At 39.1% G+C, this 22022-nt stretch overlaps 1 protein-coding gene across 5 annotated transcripts in view; it reads right to left on the minus strand.

The window, feature by feature from the left end:
- NIPBL (NIPBL, cohesin loading factor) overlaps positions 1-22022 on the minus strand; it is a 283352-nt gene that overhangs the window by 111882 nt on the left and 149448 nt on the right. For all 5 annotated transcript variants that reach the window (XM_019517953.1, XM_019517951.1, XM_019517950.1 and 2 more), the window contains exons 5-8: positions 15236-15335; positions 13077-13228; positions 9326-9486; positions 5560-5653 (exon numbers count right to left, since the gene is read on the minus strand). In XM_019517953.1, coding sequence (XP_019373498.1) covers positions 5560-5653; positions 9326-9486; positions 13077-13228; positions 15236-15335 — 507 coding nt within the window. The remainder of the gene's footprint in view (positions 1-5559; positions 5654-9325; positions 9487-13076; positions 13229-15235; positions 15336-22022) is intronic.

The raw sequence follows: 22022 nt of genomic DNA on the forward strand, positions 1-22022 counted from the left end.
CCCCCCATGCAGTGTGGGGCAGTGGGGGACAATGGGGATCACCCCCCCGCCTGGCAGCACCAGTAAGTGGGGGCTTTTTTTTTTTAAAGCACCGGGAACTGGGGCCAGGCAGGGCAGCCATGGAGGATAGGAGGCACTGGAGGAGCAGGCACGGGATGGGGCCTGCTGGGGGTCCCTTCATGGTCCCCTTCCCCCTCCTCCAGCCTTCCCTCCCCTGCCCCCTATTTAGCAGCTGAGTCCAGGTCCAGCTTCCTGCTGGAGCAGGTGGGTACTGCCTGAAAAATCGCCAAAGCTCTCTGAATCTTTTCTGAATCAATTCAGAGAGCTTCAAATCAATTCGGACCTTTTAACTGGTTCCCTGTTTCGATTTGTATTCAGAGATTCGGCCACCGAATCAAGCCAAATCTCCTCCAAACTGAATCAGCACCTGAAGCCTTGCACAGCCCTAGCAGGTACCATCACAGGAGATATTGTCTACTGAAAAGAATGAAGGAAGACTTGCACAATGTATCCTCATTCTCTGAGTACAGCTGCCTTCCTGTCAAGTTTGGGGTAAGGATGGCAATCATGGCCTCCTTTTATCATAGTCACTACTCCTTGCAATATGGAGAAGAAGGGATTATGTGTGGGAGAAATTTTACAAAAAACGAGTTCACAGTTTGTAAACAACTTTTTCTTGTTATATCTGTTCCGCTTCCCATTTATGATCTTTTATATTACAGCTGAATGTGAACATGGACCACCGAATAGTGGCTTAGTTAATTCGCTCCAGACACTAGTTTGACTACCTCAAGGTTCAAGAACTATGTTTGTGGTCTGCCTGTCAATTCAGAAGGCTTTTGTGTTCAGTACCACTTTTCTGTCAATCATCTAAACAGGGACCAAGTGAGCTTCTGCCCAGGAGATAATAAACATACTTTTCCCATTTAGATTTAAATTTCTTGTTGCTACCCCTCAATATATCATAGCTGTCATTTTCTAACTGAACTCCAATACATTCTTTTCTCAAATGATCTTGGGAATAATTATGTTGATTATTTATCGCTAAGTTGATGTTCTAAAGTCTGGCTTGGTCATATTGTCTTTGTTGTGAAACACTAGGCCTGTCCATTTCAAAATCCTGAAAAACATTAATTTAGGATTCAGATTTGTGCAGAGATGATCCTATCTTTATGTTGGTTTCCTGTTTCCATCAATAGAAATAATGGATCACTCTGATGATATCTTCACTGTTTTGCATCTCTTGTTGGAATTTGTTCCCAGCTCCTAAGAGGAATTCTTGAAACACTCTCGCATGCTGTGTTGCCCAGAGTATTCCCTATGCCTAGAAACCAGAAGACCACTTCAAACAGATGAAGATGGATCAGTAATACTTGTTCATTCATCCTGCAGCATGTAAGATCAACACCAGGAGCTTGTCAAAATTTTTCTGTATTTGAAAGACTCTTGACTCTGTGTCTGTCTTGACTCATAGTGAAATGATCTTCCAAAAAGTTTTCAGGAAATTTTTTCTTTAAGTAGATTACAAACTCATGTGCCTGAAGCAAGCACATGTTGCTCTGTTTTGTGTCCTGACAGATCCCTAGGGATGAGAGACTCAGGAGTAAATTGTCTTAGCATGGGTATACATGGATCCTTAGGCTTCATGGCTAGGCTGTTAGGAGTTCCAAAACTTTCTTGAAGGGAGAGAGGTGATAGTCATAGCACAGGAAATATTTTGTATAAGTAATGGTAATTTCTAAAGGCAAAGCAGAGAAATTCATGATAAAAAGGAGCTGAATGATATTTTCAAATAAACCAGGTCCATCAATGTCAGAAGATCTGAAGAGATTTACTATAATGGAAGTTAAAATCTTCATTTGGAATTTTATTTTTAAGCTACCCTGTTTAATATCTCCACATCTCGGACAGCCAGAGATTTTTAGATGTTTCTTTTTATTATTATATAAGTGAAGCAAATGCTAAAATTGTTCTTATGGCAATAGGCAGATTTTATTGACCGTAGCTTGTAGAATATAATTTCCTGCAGAATGCACTAATGCTTCCCACTAAATAAATTATTAGGGAAAAGGAAGAAATAAGATAAGGAAAGAGACAGGAGGAGAACAAATTCTGTTTTGCTTACTAATATATCTGTTCTCCATCATCGCTCACAATGTTCTATAGTGAACACCACTGCCCTCCCCAGGAATTCACATGTGAGGAAAAAATCCTGTCCTGCTCCTCTGACTCAGAGCAGTTATATTCAAAAGACTCTTTGTGGAAAAGGCTACAACTGTGGCAGAGGTCAGGATCAAGAACATATTCTTTCTTAAAACCTTTTCTGGGAGAGAGAGACATATAGTAAGACAATGTGACTGTTCTGTTTTGGGTTTTAGTCCACAGAAGAAATGTATCATGAGTTCTGGCCTGTCTTATTAAATGCCAGTAAAAATGCTTGAAGATAGTATAAGGGAATATTCCCTGCAGTTAACAACTTGAAAACATGCTCATTTGTAAACCCTTGAAATCTCCACATGAAACGTTCTACATAAAACAGCTGCATATTAGAATTATGACTCTCGTTTTATGAATATCCTCAGGTAATACCCTGGAATTTTTCCCTTTAAAGATAGAGTTTTGAGATAGGTTTTTCAACATAATCTGAACAGGTCATTAGCTCATAAGAGCAGGCCGGTTAAAAAAATTTGGTGGTGACCTTTGAAAAGGTGTACTCAGAGGTTTCACAGCTGATATAAAAGACAGGCGCATGTAAAAGTTTGACAAGTCATAGAGACTCTGAGCCCCTGTCTCTTGGTAGAGTGACCAGAGACTAGAAACAACTGTAGCAGTGTTCCCCACATTAAACAGCTCCAGAAAACATCCTTTACTAAATGGAACATTTGTGTTTGACACTGCCATTCTAGGTAGGAGCAAAAGAAATGAATGGAGAAAACCAGATGAGTAATCCTATTTGGAATATTGTCTGTTTAATGAATGAAAGGAAAATACTTTTTACCACTGCTTCAAAATTTAAAAGTAGGAAAGTTAACAGGTAAAAACTGCTTCATTTGTCTGGTTGGAGAAAGAATCTAAACCAAAACCAGAAAAATTATGAAAAAGCCACAGGCCCTCATGGACAAATGAGAACTACCTCTGGTATTTGTGGTATGAGATATGCTTCCAAACATATCTTAACAAAAAAAAATTAATCCGTTGGATTAAGTGGAAAACACAATCAAAAGAGCAGATATAACTTATTTCTTTTATACATCTCCCCCAGCCTACAAGTGTTACTTTTGTACATCCATCATGTTAAGTTTTATCATAACAAAACATTGAACACCAGCTCCAGTGAAGTATACAGAGTTCAGTGTTATCTCCAAGTCAAAACTACAAAAATTAACACTACATATTTTTCTGTATGGTTTTACAAATCCTGGACCAAAGGCTGCAAAGCTGTAAACCTTAAACCTACAGCCCAGGATCAATAAATAGACGAATGGATCACCAAGATTTTTGTAAACTTTTTAGCAAACTTAGGTTGAGTGGGAACACAAAGCTTAAGAGATGAAGGATGGTCCAGAATCACGGAGGCAGCTACTGATTTGTGAGCGCCATGAGTAATTGTTGTTCTGCCACAGACTTCCTCTGGCCATGGGAAGTCACTTTGTCTACTTCAAAAGCAACAGGAGTTAGATGTCTAAATGATTCTGAGGAACTGGGACTAATTCCTCAGTTCCTCATGTACAAAATGGTGATAGTACTGCTGCCCTGCCCCACAAAGGTGTTATGAACATAGATATACAAACTCTGGGTGGTGCTCACTGAACAGTGATGGGAACATTAACATCTAAGAATGTTTTGCCATTGAGTACCTCTCATGTCTGGGCTGATGACTACATGCCTGATGCTACTTTTTTTCAGTCCTCCAAAGCAAAACTACAGTTTATTGTGGAAACAACTTTCTCTAACTCTGCTAAAGTTTGATCCATTAAAATGTTGTCATGTAAATATAAAATCAAAAAACTTAAATGTGAAATTCAATGTTCACTCATCACTAGATCTGTCGATCAGTTTTCATATTACACCCAGCCAAAAACAGACGGTTGGGATTATGAGGGTCCAAGTAATATTGTAATTATTTTTTCCCTTGTCCTTATGTTTAGCTAAAAGGCAGAGAGCAAGAAAGCACAAGAAAAAGTGAGAGCAGCATTTGACAAGACTCTCAGTATTAAGACTTGGTGTCTCAATCAAGGTTTAAAATCATAACTACTTAAAAATGCCCTCCACCAGTTACTAAGTATTTTCTATCTAAACTTTATCAACCAAGAGAGGGATGGATCCAATATACAGGTATAATCCAGAAAGTCTGCCAGTACTTCCACAACAATAAGAAATTACAACTGATTAAAACAAGTCACTCTGTATGATTCTACCTTAAACGTTCAATAGGAAGGAATTTCATCAACTAAGTTATTTGAAAATTCTTGGCATGTGACAACTGTTTCTGTGGTGAGGTCTCCTGGAACCACTAGACTTAACTAACAGTAACAGCTCTGCTGATGGGGACTCTGCATTTCATAAAGGCACCAATTTTTGCCACCTAGCGCAAGGTTTTATAAATTCTTTATGCTGCAGTTTCTACAAGGCCACAAACAACTCATGCACTGAAGGCCTCTCTCTCCTCCACCTTTACTCGTCCCAAGACAACTGTATATCACAATGAACTGGAAAAATCATTTTAGCAAATGTCTGGATCCCTTCTCTGTTCCATCCTTTGCACTCTCTCAACACCCCACCTGCTCTACATGGCAAACAGTTAAACATGCTTTATGCTACACTAATTCTCAAGCAGAAGAAACCATTTTTGCTCTGTCCAGACACGGTGTACACAAAAATATGAACAATTTGACATCATCCTCCACTCTTCACCAAAACTGCGTACTCCACTTCTCATTTCTTAGTTAATTACTGTTACAAAATCAAAGACAGGGATGTACATTTTGGATTTTGGTATAAAGAATTATTTTTGAAGGGTGGAGCTTTTTTTTTTTTTTTTTACTGAAATTTCCTTTTACTCCTATCAGATAATATGTTTAAACCTCATCCACACTAGAGATTAAACAGTTTTAGTCAACATAATATTACGTTACATAAACACAATTTGTTAGATTGTAATTGATACAATAACTATCTTATGCTATGACATTTTTGTGCAGACTAAAATCTCAACATATGCAGTGCTTTTCAATTGCGTCAAACAGAACAAATAAGACTGTTAGAATACATTTTAATCTACAGTGTGGAAGGGGTTTAGAATCCTGATATCCTAAAGATATAGTAGTATTTTAAAATACCTTAGGTCAAATTTTGGACATCCACAGATTTCCAGTTAACAGGGGATCAAAATAAATTCTTGATTAAAAATATCATTACATATGTCTAAATTCTTTGGTTTTACCTGAACGCAGAATACTAATTAGATCAAACTACGTAGCTTTAAGTCATCTGTTCTTTATAACTATGAAAAATAAGAGCTAAATATATACATTCAATGTGTGTTAACTGTAAGAGTACCTTTAGGGGTTCCATCACTTCCAGCTGGAGAGCATACCGACTGTGGTGATCTTAAAGAAAACGATGCAGCATTTCTTATGGAAGGATCACCATCCTAAAAAACAGTGATGGTAATGTATATTACAAGCAAGAACACTAGCTTAAAAAGACCTGCAATAAACATAATACTGAAAAGTATATCAGAGGACAATTACTAGTACAAAATTTAAATATATAAGGCTACTTGCAATTGAGGCCATTCCAGAGAGAATATTTTGAAATGAAATCAAGAGCGCTAATAAAAACCTATAACTAGAACATGCAAATAATAAATAAAAATGTATTCCTAACTTCACAAACCAATATAACATTGTTCAATTAATAGTTTTGCATAAATCAACATGATCCCTGAAAATTTTTGGTAGCTTTCCTGGTAATACAAATACCCATTAACCAGATATACAGAAATTGCCAATACAATTTTTAAGTTGTGTAAACAAACATGACATTAAATTTGACTTTCATATTTTTCACACACTATCTTTAAATAGAAAAAAAAAAGACTTCATTCAGTTTCTCATTTAACTTTTTTCTTTATGTTTGTTTCATTCATGAAAAATAGTAGAGCCCTCTGCTGGACAAAAGAATGCATATATACACAGGTTTATTACTAGAATACTGGGTAAATTTCTACAGTGCAACAACCTTAGTTTATTTTTATTTTTTCCAAGTACAGGAAAGAAAAAGCACACTTGCGTTTTCAAAAAAAGTACCCGCATTAAAAAAAAAAAAAACTTTTTGGCTTTTATTTCTATAAATACCCTCACTTTGAGAAAGGATCATTCTTTTAAACAGTGAAGTTAAACTCAAATAAGAAAAAAATTAGCGAAGAGAGTTAAAAGTTGGTCTAGTCGCTGGTCTAACTAACTGTATTACCAGTTATCTAAAAGGCATCACGCTGCCTTTTTCTTAATATTTTTCATTCTCTTAATATTTGGATTTCCTTCTTTCCATTTTTTCCAACATGCATTGTGCTTTGTAGCTTTGACACAACCAGTGTTGATTATTTGGTTTAATTTTAAGTCACAATGAAATCAGTAGTCTACATACTGAAACATATCACGTTAATCCTTCTAGAGTATGAATATTTAATTCTGGCAAATTCGGAAAACTGTCCAATCAAACGTGACACTAGAAAAGCAACTTTAGGCACGTACCTAAATCCAGACAAGTACTAAGTGTCTTACTGGAAAGGGGCCTTAAATATGAATATAAGTGTGAAGCATGCACTTCAAAACTTATGAAATGTTATAATACAAAAGATTAGTAAAGTGTTCAAAATTTAGAACTGTCCCTATACCTATTATTTTTTAAAGCAATTATAACATAAGACTAGGAAAAAGAACTATAGAAAAAAACAGCAATAGCAGGGAAATAGTCTTTAATGAAAGACTCAATCTATCTTGTACATAATTTATACGATGTCGTAATTCTCATTTATGACTGTGCTCATTCCAAGGGTCAAACTGCAATATTATATAAAAATATACTGCCAACACTTTTTTCTCAACCACAAAAATTGCTGAGAATTTTACACAGATTTTTTTTAAATCATCATCCAGGGAGCCATGAAGCACAAAAGGCATCAGCACCAAATACATTTTTTCAGACAATAATACGTGTAAAAACAGGACATTCTAATTAAGAAAATCTCTAAAATGTTGACTTTATTGAACTTGATTTATTTTTTTTAATTTGTAGCTCTTATATTAGGCTAAAATGCAATGATTTTAAAATTGTAACATATTTTCACTATTTTTTTTTCTACCTCGGATGTGTCCAGGCAGATTGGAAAATGAGAATAAGCCAGTCTACTGTCTATTTAACTGATTTGGCAATTGTCTGTTTAGTTAGCTGTTTAGTTTATTTCTTTTTCTGGTTAGCATTGCTATCAGGTTCTTATAGCTTAAGACATTTCTCCAATGTTTGGACTATAAATATTATTAGAGATATTAAATAGCAGCCTTTAATTACCTGAAGGGTGGCTACAAAGAAGAGAGAGCTAGTCTGTTCTCAGTGGTGGCAGATGACAGAACAAGGAGCAATGGTCTCAAGTTGAAGCAAGGGAATTTAAGTTAGATATTAAGAAAAAACCTCTCTCATTATGAGGCTGGTAAAGCACTGGAACAGGGTGTCCAGAGAGGCTGTAGAATTTCCATCTGTGGAGGTTTTTAAGACCCAGGTAGATGAAGCCTTGGCTGGTATGATCTAGCTGGAGGTGGTCCTGGCTTTTAGCAGGACGTTGGACTAGATGACCTCCTGAAGTTCCTTTTTAACCCTGATTTTCTATCATTTTTAAATGCCTTTTTTCCCCAAGATCTTTCTAAAAATTCCATTGAAAATGTCTATTGGTTAATTTTTACAAAAGATTTAATACAGCCAGGAAGTTTTAAAAATAAAGCTTAGCTCTGGAAAACATATACGTTTTTGATGTGAAAAAACTGTCACGTTTTATCACTGAGGCAGAGTGGTATGATCATCAGCTCCTGCTGTATATTATGCAGGCATTATATTGGCTTTCTACTGTATTTGTGATTTTATGTAAACTGTTACGTAAAAGCTCACTGCTTATTTGTTTGGTGAGCATTTTCAAACAGTGATATTCTGGAAACAACTGAATTACTGACTGTATGGTTGTGTTCACTAACGAAAGTGATACAGCTGATTTACTTTCTCAAGGTTTTACTGAATTAACTCTATTCAGGGATTTATCATACACTTCACTGGAGACTACAGAAAGCATCACAAGTGTAGAGCGTGCACCATGTTCTGCCTACTGATTAGCTAATATAAACAACAGGTGCCTACTATTGCAAGCTCATAAAACTATGCCCTAAATTTAAGCAACACAGGCTTACTTTGTTCCTGAATATCCATCCCAAGTTCAAATATTGTTCATAATCTGCAGCAGGGAACATAACACTACTCAAATAACTGATGCTTAAAACAAAACAAAAACTAGAACCTAAGATCACTCCACAAAAGATTCACTAAGAAATTAAATGACAAGTTTGTAAAAAAGAACCTCAGCAAGAAGGTTGAGAAACTGTTGGAAGAATTAAGAGTTCACTTAATGGAGAATTTATTATCAACATAGAAACTCATCTGGGATGAGTTCAGAGGTCCACTTTCTCTATAAAATTTAGCATATTTCAGATTGGTCACTAAAGCATGAAGTTCACTCACTAAGTGAACTGAACTGACCTCAGGAAAATGAGTTTCCACGTAAGAAATTAAGCTTATAGTTTCTTACACAAAATCTTGAATAAAAAAGCGTCCAACAAAACGTCCATCATTTTTGACAAGACCACTTTACTACCCAAGAAAGCATTTTAATAGACTGTTTCAAATGCATCATGGCCACTAGCAATGGACGCACGGCTTCAGTAATACTGATTTACCTATATAGACTCGCATACTGTTCACATCACCCAAGTATTTCAGGAAAGGTTGCCTCTAAAATAATCTTCACTTTCCATAAATTTGAAAGAAATGCTGTACAAGTGGTTCCAAGTGAAAGAGTTGTAATTTCAAAAATGTGAAAATTCAGACCTGCTCAATGTATGAAAGCAAAAACTGAAAAATTAAAATGTATTAGCTCCTCTAAGTTTTCCACCAATTCATCAACAGCACAAAGTGCTTGCCTTGGCTTTTAGGGCAGTTACACAAGATAAATATTTTTCAAACATTTGCTTTAATCTAAAGAACTGATATGTATATAACATACATCACTACTTAGTCTGTGCACCATCTGTAGGTAGTCTTCATTTGAGCCATGTCTAGTATTATCAGCATGGTGATTAGCTGAATTGCCAGACAACTGACTTGAAACTTTATTTTCATGTATGTTCCTCATCCCACCTGAGACAATGGGACTCGATACTGAAGCTGAAATAAGAAAAGAAATGAAGATGGATGTTTTAAGTAACTCTTAAAGATACATAAGCGTTAAATATTAAGACCTGTTATTGATAACGTATGCAAGACAAATGGATTGGAACTGAGATTAGCCATCAGTTGAACTCATCAGTATTCCTTCAGCAACAAGTAGTTGTAACAACTGTAAAATAACATTTACCAGGAATTTTTGAAATTGTATCAGTCACCTATTAATTTTCTTTTTTAAACAGAAGATTGTTTAATTTGCATTTTTTTTAATAAATTGAACTTGCATTTATAAAGTAGAAGTAAATAAGAGGGTTGATAACAGACGAAATACTTTTGGATCAAAACTGAAAACATTGAACAGTTATAGAAACATTTATTAAAGATTACATTGAACTGGAAAGGAAAAGTGAAGGTTTGGAAACATTTCTTAACTGAAATTCAAAGAGTCTAACCTCATATGACCAGATTAAAAGAAAAAAACAATACCTCTTAAAAGAAAATGTTAACAAGCACTACAATAAATAATACTAACAATAAATTATAGTTAGTCAACATTATCTTAAGGCAAATTGCTATTTTGGCTGTAATATGAAATGCATAGCAGAATAAACAAAAAATAAAAATGAACGAGTCCAAAAATATTTTTAAATTGGGCTTTCATCATTAGTGCATTAAATCAAGAAAATTGTCCATTCTAGAGTATCATGGCATAGAATGTATTCTCTGATGTTCATCTATACCAGGGGTAGGCAATGTTTTTTGGCCGGAGCACAGAAAACCCCACAATGCCTACCTTGGAAGGTGCCGGAGTGCTGGCATGCCAGAAAAACAAAACAAGGGCAGGGAGTACGTGGCAGGATGCCCTTGTTTTGTTTTGCCCTTTGCCTCCCACCCAAAACCCCTGCCCCCCAGCCCAGGCTCTGTGGCTATCAGCAGCTACCCAGAACCTGGACCAGCTGCAGCTGGAAGGCTGCAAACAGCTGCTGCCTCCCAGCCCCAGACCCGGCCCTGGGCACCAGGGAGGCAGCAGATACCTGTGATGCTCCCCACTGTGCTGCCCTTGCACACACTGCGCTCCCAGCCCTGATGCCCTCCCAAGCACAGTGTGTGTGACCCAGAGTAGGAGCACACAGAGGAGCTGCACAGGGAAGCTTGCCTGCTGCTGCAAGCTCCACGCTGCCCAGGTCACACTTCCCCTGTGTGCATGGGGGCAGCATGGGCAGCACACAGGGTTGTGACCCTCACTGCTGCCCCCACCTGCAGGGTAAGTGTGGCCAGGGCAGTGGGGAGCTCAGAACAGCAGGCAGCTTTCTGCGCCCCTGCTGTGCCCTGCCACGTGGGGTTTCACACGCTGCTTTGCAGAAGTGGCGAAGGCAGCATCACCGGTATCTGCTGCCTCCCTAGAGCCCAGGGCTGGATCTGGGGCTGAGAGACAGCTGGGGCCGGAAGGCAGCAGCTGTTTGTAGCCTTCCAGCTGCAGCCAACCCAGGTTCTGGGTAGCTGCTGATAGTCACGGAGCCCGGGCTGCTTGCAGCAGGGCCTCCATCCTCCCAGCCGGCTGCTGGGAGCAGCCCAGGCTCCATGGCTATCAGCAGCTACCTCAAATCTGGGCTGGCTGCAGGCAAGAGGCTGCAAACAGCTGCTGCCTCCCAGCCCCAGCCCCAGGCTCTGGGAAGACAGCAGGTGCCGGCACTGTGCCTGTTGGGACCAGGGCTGTGGGCAGCATGGGGCTGGGGCCAGGGCCCACCGGCAGCACGGGGCTGAGGCTGTGGGCAGTATGGGACTGGGGCCCTTAGCAGCATGGGGCTGGGGCCCACTGGCAACAGGAGGCTGGGGCTGCATCTGGGCCATCACCAGCACCAGGATGGGGGAGGCAGCGGCACCAGGCTGGGGCTGAGGCCAGAGCCACACAGCGCTGAGGCCTGTGGTGGTGGTGGTGCCGGCTGGGGCCCGCTGGCAGCACGTGGCCGGGGCCTTCAGCAGCGCCAAGATGGGGCTGGGTTCTGTGTAGGTCCACGTCCGCGGGACCCAGCCCCATTCCAATGCAGCCAATGGCCCTGGCCAGGCAGCGGCACTGTGCTGAGGCTGGTGGTGGTAGTGGTGAGAGCTGGAGCCAGACCTGCCAGCAGCTGGCACCACCACCATGGCTGGGGCCTGGCCCAGGCCTAGCTGGCTGCCAGGGCAGTCAGCAGAGGCCGGGATGGGGCTGGGGCCTGCACAGGTCCACAGCCCCATCCCCATGCAGGCCCTGACCCGGCAGCAGCACTGGGCTGGAGCCGGCAGCAATGGTGGTGCCAGCTGGGGCTGGGCCAAGGCAGGGCCAGGGACTACTTGCAGCGTGTGACTGGGGCCAGGGCCATTGGGGTGGCACTGGGCCGGGGCTGGTGGTGGTGCCAGGCTGGGGCTGGGGCTGGGGGGCTCCTACCCAGCTGGGGTCAGTGGCAGCACAAGGCTGTTCCCAGGCAGCCACATGCTGCTTGACCTGGGCATGGCTCTTCCCGCCCCAAGGGGCGGGAAGCAGTCTGCGTGCCAATCAATATCATGCCCGTGCCACCTTCAGCATGTGTGCCAGAGGTTGCCGACCCCTGATCTATACAATATATATTTGTTAGTTATCACAATTATGAAAATATATACCTACAAAATATATTATTATTAATTCTCTCCTTAAGAAGATGGTTGTCTATTGTGAAAGGATCATTTTCTTCCCATATATACTATTATGGTAGCTAATCTTTCCCTAATATTATACAAAATGTATTAGTTTTTCATCACTATCACAGGCACAACTAAACAACTCTAAATGACATAAATGGCACGAAACTCACAACAATCTCGCACTTAAATGCAGTTAAATGCAAATTAGGCTAAGTAATGACAAGTATTTCAAAACTGAGTTTTTGGTTGTAGCTGTGTTGGTCTAAGGATATAGGCAGGCAAGGTTCTTTGAGTAGATGTGATATCTTTTATTACACCAACTGAGTCTTTGGAAAAAATTTCTTGGCAAGCTTTCAGGCACAGTCACCCTTCTTTAGGCACATGGAGTCTCTGCTGGTATGAGACTCCAAGGAAGACTCCCTATGCCTGAAGAAGGGCGATTGTGCCCGAAAGCCTGCTAAGAACTTTTCCGCAACAACTCAGTTGGTTTAATAAAAGGCATCACATCTACTCGAAGAACTTTGCCTGCCTAGGTATTTCAAAAGTCTTTTCAGAACAATCTAAGTCACTCAAATGAAGACTTTTTTCTGCTATATTTTAAATAAATCAAACTAGGGTACAAATCCATTTTTTTAAAAAGGTATTCCACTATCTTTGTTAAAACTATTGCACACTTGGTACACTCTGCACTATGATGGCTTTGCTAGAATAGCTACACTGCAGCATTTTTCATACCTAATCTATATAGATGTGTCTGCAATATTTTGTAGCATAAACCTGGCTTACTTGCACACAGATCCTACTAACTTTACTCAAGTTTCTTCATGAATAGTGTGGGCAGGATGGGATTTTTTGAAAATAATTAAACATCTGTGAAATATCCATGTAGAGTTAAAAGTTAACAAGACTTCTGCATACAGAAGGACTATTACCTTGTTGCATCTGGGGATGTGGTGTGTAACTTGGAGGATGTGAATATGGCATGTATCCCGCAGGGCTTTGAGGAGCATATGGACTAGGCACTGGGCTATTCTGTTGTGCCATAAATCTGTTACCAGAGCTTGTCTGTGGTGGCACAAACCGGCTGAAAACAAAATCCAAGAAATTCACAAATTAGAAGAAAGAAAAAAGCAATGTAGGTATTTTAAACACTTTTATAAGCTTAATCATGCAATCCAGTTGAATCAAGAAGCACTTAAGAATAACATTTCTGGCAATATTATCTGCACATTCTCCAATTCATTTATAACGTAAGTCTCAGACTATTATACCACAATAATCAAAACTAAAAAGGGGATAAAAGCACTAAGTACTTCATATACCTGGAACTAAGCAAGTAGTTGTTCAATTTCCAACTTAGTTATTACAGAAATGTATAAACTTTTGCTAAAATAATTTGTATAATTTCCAAACTTACTAATAGATTATTAAACAGACATAAATGAAAAGATCACATTTAACTTTCAAGTCCTGAAAAAACAAGTATTCTATATACTCCACATGTGGATATTTCAATAAAATTTCACAGAACTTTATCCAATTAAAATTAAAAGCTAGAACAGGGTGTTAGCCAAACAGGACCTGATCCAAAATCTACTGAAAGCTACTGAAATTCTCCCACTGATTCAGTACATACTGGACTATCTTATAAAGACGCATACAAAACAACCAAAAATAAAGAGTCAGGGAGAGATTTGGTAGTGGTCTGCACACAACTTGCAACAACCAAAAATACCACATTTGGTCCTACAAGTCCTAGATAAGCCCAATAGAGGAGTGAAATGAATGGGGAGTTTGTTTTGTAAATCATTTTAGATTATTTAGTTATGCATTATAGTAAGTCTACAATTTTCTTCTAAGCTTTCTCTACTTTAATGGGTAAACTAATCCTCATTCTCGTTGTAGAGTGCAGCTGTAACCCTAACACTTCCTCCCATCAAAATATTGTTTGATAATGGAAATCAATAGCTTGTTATGAACTTACCGAGAGCATAGGAAACAATGCATTATCAGGAATTAATAATGGAATGTACAAAACAAAAAACTTTCAAGTTTTAGACTGAAATTACTTTTATTCTTGCTCAAGTCAGTTTAATTAACTTGTAAATCTACAAATACATAATTTAACATTTAAAATGGTAAACATCCTATCATTTACTTTTACTTGGACCAAATTTTTTTTAATGAAGGCTAAGTACCAAGTAGCCTTAATAAAAACAAGTATTATTCAAAACCAAAGTCTGTTTAAAATCTTCAAAGCCTTTCTTGACATCACTTTTAACTGAAAGTCTCTCTCAAAGGACTGAAGATTTTTTTTAGTTAAAAAAGAATAAAATTAAATTAACTAAGGTACAATGCCAAATAAAATCTAAGGCTTAGAAAAAATGTAATGAGATTTGTTAATTACAGGCCACAGGTATCAACCATAAGCCCAGAGGCTCTGATAGCATACAGAATCTTCTCACAGCTGACACCTCCCTGAGTTAAGAGAAGCTTCCAGACTGAAATAGCTTGCTTACTGAAGGTCAGAGAGGATAAAGACAGCTAGAGAGGGCTGAGCTAAGCAGGACAGTCTTCCATGACTGGACATAGATACTTTAGTCCATCCTATTCTCAGCAACCCTTTGACCTGTTTTTGCCACAGTCCCAAAACAGTCCTATAAGGCTTATTCCCTGTTTTCTATACCTCTGGTCTCTGCTGCCACCATCAAACATGTAGGAATCTCTTCAGTCTACCATAGCTACCACCAATACCTTCTCAGTATGGGAGTGGTGAATTGAAAAACATAGAGACATTAGGCCAAATTATCAACATCCTTTGGCAGAGTTGCAAAGTGAAGTAATAGGTAGGAAAAATTCCCCAAAATTGTGCATATGTATTTAAGTGCAAATTAGTTCACTAAAACAGGGTGTTTTTTAAATGTCCACACAAGCCATGTTAGACTTGGTCCTCTTAAAGAAGCTCACTTGTAAATCAAACAAGAACAAATAATTTGCTTCTGGTCAATTAACTTTTCTCTAGCCCACATATATGCACCAAAATGTTACCACAAAATTGAATCTGGGACCCCAGCTTTAGACACTGCATTACCTGGAAGGGCTATGTGAGATAGTGGTTTGTTGATAATTGGAAGATGCAGGACTACCATGCATGGAATTCTGAGAGAGTTTATACTGCGGCATCATCATTCCTAGAAAGAAGAAAATATCAATTTTAAATATATTTTGTGAGTGAGTGAGTGAGTGAGTGAGTGAGTGAGTGAGTGAGTGAGTGAGTGAGTGAGTGAGTGAGTGAGTGAGTGAGTGAGTGTTTCAGCTATTTTATAGAAAGAGCTTATAAAGTTTAAAGCAAGCTTATTACTACCCTCTATCCTCCTACAGTTATATTAGAAAAAGATTCCCATGTTAGACTCCATGTGACATGTACATTTCATACTTATTTTCATAAATTTTCATATATTATACCCATTTCACACACCAAATTCTCCTAAAGCAGCTTTTTCCCCTTAGGAAAGCATTTCCAAGGTAGTTGCTAATGTTTCTTATCCAAGCTCACACAGCAGCTAGCAAACAATGATAAATCTTAGCATTTTATAACAGAACATTGGGGCTGCACAGCAAGATAATTTGTAACTAAGTAATTGTTACTTACTAAAGCTACTAAATTAGGTAAATGGTTTGTGTTGAAATAAGGAAATGTGAGGCCAAATGAACAGTAAGAAATGACTATAGTATCTCCAGATAAAAGCATACAAAGGTTGGATTTTACAGCAACACTCAGGAAAATAGACTACTCACAAAAATGGCAATATGCAGCACCTGTCTACATTCAACCTTACATTGTATTGAAGCATTTATAAAGGGTTAACTTGTTTTGCAGTAAGCTTCATACAGTAAAAATCAAATGCAAAAATAAAATTAAAAGAACCAGGCAGCATTAAATGCATCTTGTACAGAATAAACTGCAATAGCCACCATAAAAAACCACCCTATTCCTATCCACAAAGGAATCAATTCCAAACTTGTAAAGGGAAAAGGGAAAACAAAAACTGAAACGAAATTAAAGCAAGTGGAAGGAAGGTAAAGACAGTCAAAAATAGCCCTATTAAAAGAAGCAGACTTGAAGCATGTTTTAAAATTTAGTCTGTGAGGGACTCCCGTGGATCTTTGTCTCCTTTAACCAAGAGTTCCATGGAAACGAAAACCTGTCCTTTGCCCAGTCCTGATTCAAATCTAACACTGTTGAAGGCTTTGGATCATTTCCAGAGAAGCTCCATTAGGGTGCAGTGCAGGAACTGAAAATATTATTTCTACTTGTACATTTCCTTGCCTTTCCGTGACAATCTACTATGAAGAGATCAGACCTTAAACTCCAAATGAGCCTTTAGACCTCTGCTTGGAAATACTACCCTGGGCATGCTTTACAGCTTTGGGAGCCAACTAAATATTAAGTCAGTGATAGTTTTCAATCACTTTGTGCTAAAAACTTTGAAGAATTAGTCAATTTAATATGCGGGACAGCCAGCAAAGCTAAAGGTGTTTTAGTAATTGCCGGGTGAATTGCCACAGCTCTTTAGATTACTGTATGTCCATCAGGTCACGGAAATTGCTGTTCAGATGGTTCCAATTCCTGGGATGGAGGAAGAGCTTTATATACACACGTATGCAAGTCTCATGTGCCCGATCATAAGATAAAATTTGCTGTAAAATATGTTCGCAAAAAGTTATATCTACCACAAATTAGATGGCTACTTTTTACTTGAAAGCAAAGCCACTGCTCTGCAAATTTTTTAATGTAATTTTCAACCTTTTTTGCTTATCAAATCTCTGCAATTTTCCAGTTGAGAATGCAAGTTGCCCAACCATCTTAGTTGAGATGCATGATTTAACCCATCCTGTTGTTTGGGCTTTTTGTTTAAACCAGATCATTGGGCAGTAGGGGTGTGCAAAATAGGCCCTATTCAATTCGGATTCAGATTCAGCCCAAATTGGGGACAGTGATTCGATCCATTGATTTGGATCACTGTCCCTGATTTGATTTGGCCAAACTCAAATCTGAAGATTCAATGCCAATTCAGAGAATCAGCGATTCAGACATAGACATAGCTTTATATGTTTTTTCTACATACCTCAAGGTACCAGGCATAGCTCATGTATGCTGCGATGGAGGGGCAAATGCAGCATCCCCCCCCTACGTGCTTGGTGGTGAACCCAGAAGTGGACCAGTACTAGTTCCAGTCCACTTCCAGGTCCACCAGGGGACGCACAGCCTCTCCATGCCCCCTTGGCTCGGCGATCAGCAGCAGGGGGACCCTGGGTGCCCCCCAAGACCCAGGAGGCACCAGTCACTGAGCCAGGGAGGTGCAGGGGGGTCTCCAGCATGCTTTCTGGCAGACCTGGAAGTGGACCAGAATGGCTTGTGGTCCACCTGCGTGTCTGTTACCGAGCGTGTTGGGGGGCCCCCTGTGCTTCTGTGGGACACTCCATGTGCCCCAACACTGCAGCATTCATGAGCCGCCTACTACCTAGAGGTATGCAGAAAAACATTTAAAGCTGTGTCTATGTCTGAATCTCCAGATGTTTCCGCATCTCTCTGAATCAATTTGGAGGGTTCCGATTTGATTTGTAGAGATTAAAGGGTCCTCTGAATCAATTTGGATCTGGAGATTCGGCCACCTAATTGGGGCAAATCTCTGCTGTATTGTATCAGGGGCCAAAGCTTCACAGAGCCCTATTAGGCAGTAAAAAACTTAAAATGCCACCTTCAGACACAAGTTGAATACCCTTTTAATATCTGGTGGAAATGTAAGTGGAGAGCAAAAAGCCTACCCTTGCATTCCAAGAAAAGTTGTTAATGTTTACCATGTTTGCTGAATCAGTTCTGATAATCATCTTCTCCTGTACTACTGTGGATCCATGGATAAACATAATCATTTCTAAAACTTGTCTCAGAGGTGATAGCAATTAATGGGGAAATGCAGATTTTTACAAAAACCAGAGAGAACAAACCTCAAAGACTTGAATGCCGTTACTGATTCTTGGAGGACAAAATTCAGGCTCCAAGCAGGCATCCAGTTAGAGTAACAGATTTCTAAATGATGCCCTCCTTAATAACAGGGAAAATACTGGTACATAGCAATGAGCTGAATTCTTTTCTGGCTCATCATATTTAAATAGGCTGAAAATCAGTTGAGATTGTGACCCATAAACAAGTCATCTTGCAGTAACTCCAACTCATGCCTAAATTTTACAGCTTACATTTACTTGATTCATATGAATATCTTAATTTTGTCTGCATATTTCTATGCGCTTCATGTGTTGATTTCTTCCAAGAAGAAAAGGAAAAAAAATAACCTTCTCAGAGACCATGTTTACATTTTCTTTGAGCATGCAAATGCTCTTTTTCAATTTCTAAACCAAAAGACATTGCAAATTAAGGTTTGGTTTGCATCTGGCTTAAAAATGAGAACTACAGCCCAAAGGGAAGACAGGGACAATTACTATCACTCTTGCTTATTCTGTTATCAAGAAGAGTGAGAGGGAACACAAACCAGCTCTGGAGGTCAAGGAAGAGCATCTTTTCTCTATGCCTTTCAGGTCACTGTATAGATAAGGACCCTTGAGTCTGTTCAACCTTGAAGCAAACAAGTCCAAGATCTTGTCTACACAGGAAAGTTAGGGTGAAGTAAAATTCACATTAGTTTACAAGGTATTAGCTATTCAACCCTTAGTGCCCATATGATCACTTTTATCCTGCAGGTGGTACACAGTACTTTATTCAACAGTGAAAATGGAATATTTTGCACTTACTACACATTAAAAGTAATTACATGGGAAGCATGGGGCCAATTTCCTGCTTATAAGTTTTATTCTTGGTCTGTTCATGTTTCTTGCATTATGGTCTTTCAATGAGCCCCTACATTTGAACAATAACATGAAATACTTTTGTAACTTCTGTTCTAGCCTACCTACACACTCTGAATTAAATCTATGAAACACCAGCTGGAGTTTAGAGAACAGAACTTTTACCTTGTGGGCAAAGTTGGAAGGGAAGCAGATTCTCTTAAGTCACACAAAAATATTCGTACTATTCACATACACAATATTTAAATAGCACAGAATTGCATTAGAGTTTTAAAGAGGGGAAATTATAAGCTGGTATTCCTGCCTCACTGAGATGGAGCATGTAGTAGAGAAACTTGCAGAAATCAGATCTATCCAATAAAAGATCCAAAGGAATTACACCAAGTTCTGAAAAAGAATCTAGAGAGCAGCAAGATAGCCAGACTCTAATTTCCTCCCATGGGAAACCAACAGGCAGGGTCCTGAAATCTGCTACTGATTGGCAAAGGGGTGACAACTATAGCTCTGAAGTTTTTATTGAGTACCATTTCATCTCCTGCTTCGAAACGCCTCGTGGAGGATTAGGAACCTGCTCATGTACAGGCACGCACACTTCTCAGTCGAGGACTGTGTCAAAATTGGACTGAGATGCACGGATACTACAGGAAATCAGTAGAAATTGTTGAGAAGGAGATGGCAGAGATCATATGGAAAAGAAAAGCCTGGCACAGACTGTTCAAAGGCGGGAGAGCCAGTGAGAGCAACAACAACAATGATGGAGATGACCACAACAGTGATGATTATAGTAATGAGTGAAATGACTGAGGAATCAAGAGGGGGAGCTAGAAGGGGAGAGGGGGTAAGTGGGGTGGGATGGGAAGGGAATGCAGAGGTGGTCCTTTGTGCGATTGACAGCTAATAGTGAAGTGGTAGAAACACAGGAGCATAGGCACACAGGAGCACAGTATAGTCACTGTAATGGGAATAAGGATAGTGTAACTGTAAAGGCGTGCTTCGGACTCTCAGGTGAACGAAAGCAGTCATAACACACATCTGTAGAGCCATACGTAAACAGACAGACAAATGAACAGACATTCACAAAAAATACTGATTCAAACTGAAATGGTATTCAAACTAGTTTGTGTTTTGGAAAGTTATGTCACCTGTGGACAAGGCATATGACAGGTATTCCAACGCCATCATTTTGTAACTCAGATCCTTACATCTACTAGACAGTTGTTTACTCTCAAATAATGTGGTAAATAAGTACACAACCAGAAGTTTCTTCATGAAAAAGGAGTGAAGAGAGCATAGAGGAGAGAGACTTGAGAGTCTTGCTAGCATCAAGAATGACATTGATGAATTTTACAAGATGCACTTTGTGTAAAAGTCACAAACACAACAAGCAGCTGACGCACTTGCAAGCCAACTCATTTCCTCTTAGGGAGAGTTCTGCAGCAGTCCTCTCTTCTCATCTACATTATAAAAAATAGTAGCTATATTCCAGTGGCTCAAATGGTATGGCTGCATGCATCTGCTTCTTTAACTAAGCCAGTTTAATAATAAAAATTGTAACATTCTTCTATCCCAGTACCATCACTGGTGGTCACTACAATACAACATAAAAACTTCTCTTGTCCAAATAAAGCTCTCACCACCATCACCAGGTCCCTTACCCCTCTCTACACCCCACCACTCCTCCTAAGCAGAGGAAAGAGGGAGTAATCTTTTTGGAATGTAGCACTTCTTACTAACCTGGTAGTTGTAAAGTGCTGCATTCCAAAAGGATTAACATAGATGAATTAGCCAACAGTACATAAAAGTCTGACTACCCTGAAGAAATTTAACAGTTTTATACCATTTCAAAGGAGAAGACTTTTCACTATATCAAACAATGCAAGATAGATACCAAGTGAAAAATCCTTGACTTGTACAAAGCATGTGTAATTGGACTTTACATGTTTGTCCTGTACAGGTAATAGCAGAAGATACAAATTCTGTATCTCCACTTGGGGGTAACAAAACACAGGGCTGTAGTTCCTTGTCCCTAGCCATAATATGTTTGATTAATTTTCATTACAAAAAGCCCATGAGTGACCATGCTATGCATGTTCACATCAAGATGATGACCAATGCATGAAGGGCCTTTCCTGAATCCAATGCATGAATAACCACTTTATATGTAGGTTCAGAATTTGCACTGAAACTAAGTTAAGTATATGAAATATGTAAGTATATGAAAGACTGACAACATAGCTCCACATAAAAACTGCAGAGACACCACTGAAGTTGAGTTCCACTTAACATAGAAATTCAGTTTTTAATATATATGAAAAATATGTATTTTATCTTCCCTAAAAAAGTACAGAACTTTGAGTAATGTTTTTTTTCTTCTGAGAATTTGCAGGTAAATTAATTATTGCAAGACTTAAAAAGTAAAGACTGAGACAGCTTTTGATACCAATTACTTTAAACAACAGAACACAGAGATTCGAGAAACTTTCTAAAATGGAAATCTGATGCAGCAGCTATATTTGATGGTTTTGGTTATACAGGCTATGGACAGCCAAAAACTCAGGTAAGTCTTAAAAGTGTTACCCATTCCATTACTAGATGTAATAGTAATCAATCAATATCCTTTTTCATGGCAGGAACAGTTTGTGTTCCCTGCATCCATAGCGTCTAATACAATAGGGTTCTGTCTTGCCTAAGACTATAAAGTGGTATGGCAATATACATAATAACATACTTCTTGTCTGCAGTAATTCTACTGGTTATCATGTTTAAATAGCATAAGTATTTTGATTATGGGTCAAGAATGCTCACTGCAGGGTCTGTGGTCCTTACTCTTCTTTATAGGTTCCATGGTTTCATAATAACATAGGCATCAGTGATTAGGCTCCCCATCACTTTGAAGCCTCTGCTCCAACATTAAAGAGTACCACGGGGGAAGTAGAGGATGAAGTGCTCAGAACCCTTTTAAGCCCAGAGACACTGAGACTCAGGGCTTGTCTCCAGTACTATTACTGTGCTGA

This window comes from Gavialis gangeticus, unplaced genomic scaffold (assembly GCF_001723915.1).
Source record: "Gavialis gangeticus isolate Ggan-Ray unplaced genomic scaffold, GavGan_comp1, whole genome shotgun sequence".
Lineage (NCBI taxonomy): Eukaryota > Metazoa > Chordata > Crocodylia > Gavialidae > Gavialis > Gavialis gangeticus.